Source organism: Nicotiana sylvestris, chromosome 2 (assembly GCF_000393655.2).
Source record: "Nicotiana sylvestris chromosome 2, ASM39365v2, whole genome shotgun sequence".
Classification (NCBI taxonomy): Eukaryota; Viridiplantae; Streptophyta; class Magnoliopsida; order Solanales; family Solanaceae; genus Nicotiana; species Nicotiana sylvestris.
The window spans coordinates 39,614,046-39,622,592 of NC_091058.1; the positions used below are offsets into that span (position 1 = coordinate 39,614,046).

Below are 8,547 nucleotides of genomic sequence, written 5' to 3' on the forward strand. Positions count from 1 at the left end.
GAAAATACTAAATTCTATATAAAAATATTTAGTATGACTAAATTATCCTTATTAAATATTGATCACATAGTTATAGTGAAGAGTGAGACTTTTAAGAATGTGCACATAAGAATAAAAGACTAAAAATAAATTAATTTTTTTCTTGAATACCTAATTGGATACTTATTTTGAATCAAAATGAAAAAGTAAAGTGGTCACTTATTGTGAATCGGAGGAAGTATTTATGTTGGCAAAGAACAACAAGTTTACAATTGGTCAACTAGACACAAGAAGTTGTTCACGAATTTTAAGTAGATAGCAAATCCAAGTTTAACAATTGGTCAACATTGGGAAATAGGTGGATTCACGAGGTCAGGAACTAAGAATGAAATAGTCTTCCAACGTCACATAGTGGGATAAAGTTAATTCAGTTCTAGTACGCACATATCCCCACACAAACTAACCACCTAACACCTTTTACCCTCTCCCCCACGTCCTCATCACGTTTGGTACTACCTTCCTACAATAAATAGGTCATGTAATATAGCAAGAAAATTACATCTTGAAACATGAGCTTGTAGATAAAAGGAAAAAACAGTAATTGCAGCTTTTAAAGTACAGCAGTTGCTGCAACTTTCTACTTCTAGACCCTCCCCTACCATCATCACTCATTCTTGCATATAGGCCATTCCTTTTCTGTTTCCCATAATCCTAAAGCTAAAATCTTCCCTTTTCTTTTCAGACAACCTTTGATCATTCTTTGAGAAGCAACAAAAGGAAGATGAGACCCAAGATTTATCTGTTTGGAGATTCCATCACTGAGATGTCCTTTGAGGATGGTGGGTGGGGTGCTTCTCTTGTCAACCACTTTAACCGCACGGTATATATACAACACCGTTTAATTATTTCCTCTTCTTCTTTTTCTCTCGTTATGGATTTTTTATTCTTTTATTTTAGGTGGATGTGGTGTTAAGAGGGTATAGTGGGTATAACACAAGGTGGGCATTGAAGGTGATAGAGAAAGTTTTTGATGAGGAAACGGCGCCATTGGCAGTGACAGTGTTCTTTGGAGCAAATGATGCTTGTCTCCCTGATAGATGCTCTGCCTTTCAACATGTCCCTGTTGATGAGTACAAGCTGAATCTTCATTCCATTGTCTCCTTTCTCAAGGTATATCAATCCTTTCTCCACACGTGCAAACCTCTTAACCTTCTCCTTCAATACCTTTGTTTTCACCTCCTTGAATCTGATCATACATGGGGATTTGAACTTCTTGAAAATTGATAAAATATGGTAGCGGTGGCAGCTGTAACCGTGCTGGATCACGTGCGTGGATTGACTTTTTTAATTTTGTTAGGTAGCCAATCAATTGCATCTATTATTAAAAAATAAGCTAGGTGAAAGGCTGATTTTTTTTTTTTTTTTTTAAAGATATTGTCTTCTTGTGTTTATGTGTTTGTATGATTGCCTTCGTTTAGTCACCTAAGAAATTTTGACCAGTTAAAATTAGGTAGGTAGTGAATGATCCAACTGGATTTGTTCGCAATAAGCACCAAAATCTTTCCAATAGTGAAAAAAAATAGGTAACTAGGTATACGGGCATATGCCTTTCATTGGTATGTATTGGATAGTCAAAGCCAGACATTGTGTATTTAACTATTTACATGTTAAATAACTAAATTGAGATAATTCTAAGGAATACTCCACGAACAAAAGCAATGCTCACCAATAATACTGGAAGAGAAGGAAGTCTTGATCAGTAGTCTGCTCGCCTGCAAAACCAGTTCTTACGTTGTACCGCAGACCAACGTAGGTTCCCAAAAGAGAACATAAGTACCATCCATTGTACTCAGTGAATCTCAACAACAAGGGGCGAAACTTTAATAGCATATACATTACGAGCAAAGGTTCTAAATGCATGTAAAACATAAAGCTTATAAGAATAATTCTAAAACAATTGCATAATAGTAAGTTAGATTTTCATTCTTGTATCCAATATTAAGTTAACAGAGGTGAACTGTCTTTTGGAGATTAGTTGTAGAATTCTAGCCGTTTTCTTCGTGGAGGAAAGTCGGTTAATTTGATATGGCTGCTGTTGCTCTAATATACTCTATAGATGCCGGCGTTTTTTAATGGATCAATAAAAATTATTTCTGAGCTTTTTCATTTTCTTAAACTTTTTTCGAAGCTTCACATTTATAACTTTTAGAAAGAATTACAAGAAAATACACTTGGCTTCATACCATAACAAAAAATGGCCCATATTTTTAAGTTTTAGCCGACCTAGCCTATATTGTACATATTTTTAAAGTACTAGAAAATTCAAATTCTGTTTTCTTACAACCATTACTTCTAAAATCTATGAAGTTAAATCTATGTTCTCACAAACATTTATACAAATCAAATTCGGAATCTAAACCCACATATTTAAGCTTGTTAAAAATCTAATTTTCACCATCCAAATGGATTTGGTTTGTTGAACTAACATTTGGGTTACAGTTACTGATTCGAAAAATTAACTTAAAAACTTGAGCAATCGTTTTTAAAAATTAAATAGTAATTTTGAGAACCTATTGGAGTTGGATGTTGAATCTTAGCCTATTATTTTTGGGCTAGTTGGTTGTAAATTGAAATATGGGCTATTTTAAGTAGAGATCTCAGTTGTTCTTATGTGAAATTTTTCCCTTTTATCAGGTATTATCACTTTTAGCCCGTGCCAAAAACTATTTACATTTGGTAGCCGAAAAAGTGTATAAAATTTATATAATTTTTGTATATAACATACAGAATATATATATATACAAAAATTATATAAATTTTATATTTTTCTAGCTATTATTTTTACCGCGGCTATACAGTATCATTTTTACCCATTTAATTGCACTGCATCATCATGCTGGCCAAGAAAAGCTCGTGCTTTTACCTTGAGAACTACATACACTAAGGATCCATCAAAGGCCCACTTTGAACAATTTCTTTCCTTTCTTTTTTAGGTCTTGTAGTGTTTTGACCCGGAAACTACAATACCAGTTTAAGATAGTAATAGAGAAGTAGATAATGAGAAGCGAAAAGGAAAGAAAAGTCATAAACAAAGGTGAACACACAAACTTTGACGATTTTCCTCATTAGCACAAGTTATGGGTGTAACCAAACATTTATACAAACCCAGAGGATTAACTAAGGTTGAAAGGAGCACCACAATCAAATGTTAAATAAGGAAGAGCTAAAAGAAGCATAACTCAATTATGTGAAACTTCATCAATAATTTTGGAAAATCTTCCGAAGATTAATATACTAATGTCACATAATTTGACAGATAAGGGATATGTCAAGATAACAATCTCGACACCAGATCCGTATAAGCATGAAACTTACTCCCCTTTTCCAAATTATCTATTTTTATTAACCATAGTTAAAAGTTAGGGAGAATTTCACGTAAGAACAACTGAGATCATATATATAATTTTTGTGTATATATATATATATATATATATATATTCTGTATGTTATATACAAAAATTATATAAAGTTTATACACTTTTTCGCCTATCAGATGTAAATAGTTTTTGACACGGGCTAAAAGTGATAATACCTGGTAAAAGTGTACAAACGTAAGTAACAGTAGTCGCTTTTGTTGCTCCCCCACTTTGTCCATTTTTACTAATTTTATTGCTATTTATGCAATGCATGTAGTGCCCTGTCATTTTCGCTAGCCATTCTGCGCACTTTTGTGTAATATCGCTCGTTTGCATTGCCTGTATGCTAGTATTGCCTTTCCTTTTTTCACGTCACAACGCAATTCTGAGCTGCCTTTTTCTTCTTGATCCTATAAAGATTTCTTAGAATAATTGTAACTCTTGGACCAGTCAAAGTGAATCATTAATCACTATCTTTCAAAAATGTCGTTCTAATGATATTGACACTTCATACCTTATGTATTGTAGTACATACTTGAGATGTCAATTAATTAAGCATGTAAACCTAGTGTCATACATAGGATGCTTGGATTGACTTTTAAGCTGGTCAAATCAGCTTTTGAGCTCTTTTTAGCTTTTTTCAGTGTTTGGCAAAGTCAAAGTGCTTAAAATAAGTTAAAAACTGCTTAAAGTAAGCCAAAGGCAAAAAGCTGGGCAATCCCAACTTATTACTTTTTGACTTAAAAACTATTTCTGCTGAAAAGACACTTTTTTTAAGCCAATGCAGACGGGCTAATAGTCATTTGAGTCTGGCTTTTGGACAGGAGCAGACCTATTATCTGAACTTAGGAATTCGATTGAACCCACATTTTTGGCTTAAACACATAAAAATTCTGAAAAGAATCCCAAGTATTTTTAGTTTTGAACCCATAATCCATCAAGTTTAAATCATAAAGCCGCCTCTTCCTTTGGATGAACTTTCTTGGTTGAGGGAAGGCGAGCAGTAGTTTATCTTTACCTGATTAGTTTAAATCATCAAGTCGCCCATCCATAAGTGTGTGTACATGTTTTAGTTTAAGAGTTCAGCAGCAACAAAAGGCAAAACTCTATATTCTCGACTTAGTAATGAGACTATATACTCATGTAGAAGATTCACTTTGCTGTTTGTAGGGGCGATGGCCAACAACTCAAATTGTCCTCATCTCACCTCCTCCAATTGATGAACCTACACGACTCCTGTAAATCTCTTTCCATATGTTTCCTGATTCTATGACTATTGGTGCACTTTGCTTGAAAGTCTGATGTTTAATTCAAACAAATGTAGATATCCTTTTATTGAGAACAAATTGGGCCTGCCCGAGAGGACTAATGAAGTTGCTGGAAATTATGCGAAAGCAAGTCTAGCTGTAGCAGCTGAATGTGGGGTTTTGGCTGTGGATTTGTGGACCAGAATGCAGCAACTTCCTGGCTGGCAAACAGCTTGTTTAAGGTATACCCTGTAGTACAAGGAATTTATGATTTGACTTTGCCATAATTCATTCACCTTCCTTTATATTCTGAACTGTAACAGAGGTTTCATCCACATTATTTGAACTTTCATCAATCTTAGTTGTCTGCTTCTGGCCAGAGAGGATAGTACTTGTTAATGTTAACAGGATATTATTCTGATCATCTAAGCTGTTAAAATTCAGTTTAAAAAGCGGAAGTGTTTGACCAAATATACAATGAACTCCTCGTTTAATCCCAGAGGATTCTTTTTTATTTTTTTCTTTCTATACCTTCTCGCGTAACTATCTATAGAAGACGCATCTCTTTTAGGATTTGACTTGTATTCTGTATACTGTCAAAGTAAACTTAACTTGTAGGAATATAACATGCCTTATTTTTTAGGTTACTAGTTCCACTTTTTACGAATCATTTACCTGTAAGTGAGCTGATGGTACATTGACATTATTTTAATTCCGTTATTTCTACGTCACAGCGATGGTTTGCACCTGAGTAAAACTGGGAACGAGATTGTATTTGAGGAGGTGGTGGAGGCTCTTAAGAAGAAAGGGTTGAGTGTGGAAACTCTACCAGTTGATCTGCCAGTGATTAATGAAATTGATCCAAATGATCCACTCAAGTCTTTTGAAGGAATATAGCATATATATGTTGAAGCCCCTGCTCCCAACTCAACCCCCTCCTTTTCTTACAGCCATTAATATATTTTGGAATAGCTATTTCCTATTTTAGGAAAAAACGACCATGTATTGTTCATTGACAAGTACTTTCATACCCTGCTCAAAGCAATATGTGTTTTCTCGTACTTGGAAGTTAATTTTGCTGTGGAACAACTCTTGTTAGCTTAGTGTTGTGGGGTGAGCTATAACTCGGCCTGTGTGATTTGTTACATTTGGTTGAGCATTTTCTCTTATATAAGAAGAGACAGTGAGGTGTTTGTCTCATGGTCAGGCATGTCTGACATTCTAAGTTACTTTTTGTAAAGAGCGACCTTCTCATTTTAGCCGCAATTCTCATGAAACATGAGGCCACTCAAATTTTCCTTTCTTTCAAAAGTATCGTAGCTCAATCCGAAATTTTCACACACATCTCTTTAACAACATTTGTAGCCTTTTACCAATACATTGTAGTAGTTATGTTTTTTGAGGAATTTTCAGAAATGATTACTTCCTCCGTTCCAATTTATGTGAACCTGTTTGATTAGATACGAAATTTAAGAAAAAATGAAGACTTTTTGAATTTGTGGTTCTAAACAAATCAAAAAGAGGTCCAGAGTATTTGTGTGGTTGGAATGGAGGGAGTATGTTTAGTGGCTATTAACTTGCTATAGCTATCATTTACTTAATTATTTTCTATAGCTATGTTTTCACTTGTTATATAGTGTATTCGATATATTCAAGCTATTGTATTCATGAATACAGTAGCAAAACTCGGCGGAAGACAAGGAAGTCCAGCTAAACATAGATTATATTCGTATGTATTCGTGAGCTGTATTCGTGAATACATTAACGGAAATCTATGAAAAAAGGTCTTCAGCTGTTTAAAAACGGTAAGTTAATCAATTAACGCGATAGACTCCTAATATAACTTAACAAATTCAATTATAACACACAAATTTTGTATTTTCAGTTATAGAAAAAATTCTAAGCCGAAAAACACCCAAAACAGAGCAATCTTTAGAGATTCAATCCATCCTTTCTTTTTTTAATGGTATCTTTACTAAAATATTTTTTAGTAGTATCTTTACAAATAGATTTATATATTGAAATTATATAATTATATTGAATACAGTTAAATACATACAATACGTTGAATACATGAAGAATACCAGTCATCTATAGTGCAAAACATATGAATACATACTGCAGATATATTTGAATACATATATACATCTGAATACATAAATTATATTAATTAAAAAAATATATGAATATATTCTACAATATATTGAATACATACTGCTGAATATATACTGCTGAAAAAACAGTGAAGCAAAGTGAAGCTTTGAAATTATATAATTGCATTGAATACAGTTAAATACAATGAATATATTCAAAAAGTAGAAAAAACTAAAGATAGTGAATACAATAAAATACATGGAATACAGTGAGATACATTGAATATATGAAAATAAAGTATTTTTTCCCTTAACCCTTGAATCATCATCCATAAGTTTTCTTCTCTTTTCCGCATCAGGAAGTGTTGATTCTTTCGAAGATTTCTCAAATTGGGCTTGTTTCGATGTCGGGTAACCCTCTTATGAGTTGTTGAATAAGCCATTGGAGATGAAATTTCGAGTTTTCTGGTGAAAGTATAACAATGGTGATTATTTCTAAGAAATTAGTAAAGAGAAACAAAAGAAGCAATGTACTGGCCAAAATCTAACAACTTTAACACTTACCACAACTTTTTGGAGCAAAAAAATTTGAAAATTTCGCGAGACATTGTAGATGAATCAGTGGAGAATCGTGGTTATATTCATGGAGAAGAGACTGTCATTGAAAGAGAGATATGGTGGAGAGAGATCGTAGTTTCTGAAGTTGTATACTATACGGTGGTCTTGTGAGAGAAAGAACAGAAAGTAGGAGAGAGAAAAATATTACCAGCGTATTTAATGGCTAAATCGTAGGAAGTGACCATAAAATCATAAATATTTATTTTGCTATAAAACCTAAAAGATAGCTATAGAAAATAATATTTTAAAAGGATATTTATTTATAATAAATAAGTGTAAAGCTTTACTATAAGAGGTAAAATTTCCAATTTTTTTCCTTCAATTTTATCGTGGCTATTGACTTTTATAGCTTCTACCACGTTTTTGACTTTGGAAGCAACTGTTGATGCGATTTTGTTAGTATTATTTATTATTTTTACTTGATTGAATATTTATTATTCTCCATAAATAACAAATTCACGAGATCTCATGTTTATTTTCCGTTAACAACAAATTCAAGAGACCACAATAATCTGACTATGTCAAATCATAATATCATCGCCTTCTTCTAAATAATTCTCATTTATACTTGAACTAAAATTGGTTAATTTTCGGCAGGAAAAAAGATGTTTAGCCAACTTAAAACTGTAACGATCCGGCCGGTCGTTTCATGAATTACCGCTCCGTTTTCCCTATTTCTGCTTCTTATTGCTTTGTTCAGTGGTATAATATGTTATCGGGTTGATTGGCTCGGGTTCGGAGAGGTTTTGGTAAGGTTTGAGACACTTGGTCTCTTTTGAGTAAGCTTAAGTTGGAAAAGCCATCCGGATGTTGACTTATGTGTTAAATGGCTTGGATGTGAGTTCCGATGGTTCAGATAGCTTCGGGAGGTGATTTAGGACTTAGGAGCGTGGTCGGAATGTGTTTTGGAGGTCCGGATTAGATTTAGGCTTGAATATGCGAAATTGGTATTTTGGCGTTTTCCGGTTGATGGGTGAAATTTTGATATCGGGGTCGGAATGGAATTCCGGGAGTTGCAGTAGGTCCGTTGTGTCATTTGGGATGTGTGTGTAAAATTTAAGGTCATTCAAACGTGGTTTAATAGACTTTTTGATCGAAAGCGAAATTTGGAAGTTTTTGAAATTCTTAGACTTGAATCCGATGTGATTTTGGTGTTTTAATGTTGTTTTGGGAATTCCGAAGATTGAAACAAGT

At 33.6% G+C, this 8,547-nt stretch overlaps 1 protein-coding gene across 2 annotated transcripts; it reads left to right on the forward strand.

The window, feature by feature from the left end:
* Positions 1 to 507: 507 nt before the first annotated feature.
* LOC104231728 (GDSL esterase/lipase At5g45920) lies at positions 508 to 5,953 on the forward strand. 2 transcript variants are annotated; one of them, XM_009784780.2, is made up of 6 exons: positions 508 to 594; positions 722 to 859; positions 937 to 1,149; positions 4,566 to 4,633; positions 4,720 to 4,884; positions 5,377 to 5,953. In XM_009784780.2, the coding sequence occupies exons 2-6, from the start codon at positions 761 to 763 to the stop codon at positions 5,537 to 5,539; spliced, it is 708 nt and encodes a 235-aa protein (XP_009783082.1). In that variant the 5' UTR covers positions 508 to 594; positions 722 to 760; the 3' UTR covers positions 5,540 to 5,953. The 2 variants fall into 2 exon arrangements, with proteins under 2 accessions (XP_009783082.1, XP_009783081.1); XM_009784779.2 differs by having other exon boundaries at positions 537 to 859.
* Positions 5,954 to 8,547: the final 2,594 nt, after the last annotated feature.

Excerpts from the sequence above, each read along its gene's own strand:
- LOC104231728 (XM_009784780.2), top strand. The coding sequence starts at position 761 with ATGAGACCCAAGATTTATCTGTTTGGAGATTCCATCACTGAGATGTCC. Across the intron at positions 1,150-4,565 it reads CCATTGTCTCCTTTCTCAAG|GGGCGATGGCCAACAACTCA; the intron begins GTATATCAATCC and ends TGCTGTTTGTAG. Across the intron at positions 4,634-4,719 it reads GATGAACCTACACGACTCCT|ATATCCTTTTATTGAGAACA; the intron begins GTAAATCTCTTT and ends AAACAAATGTAG.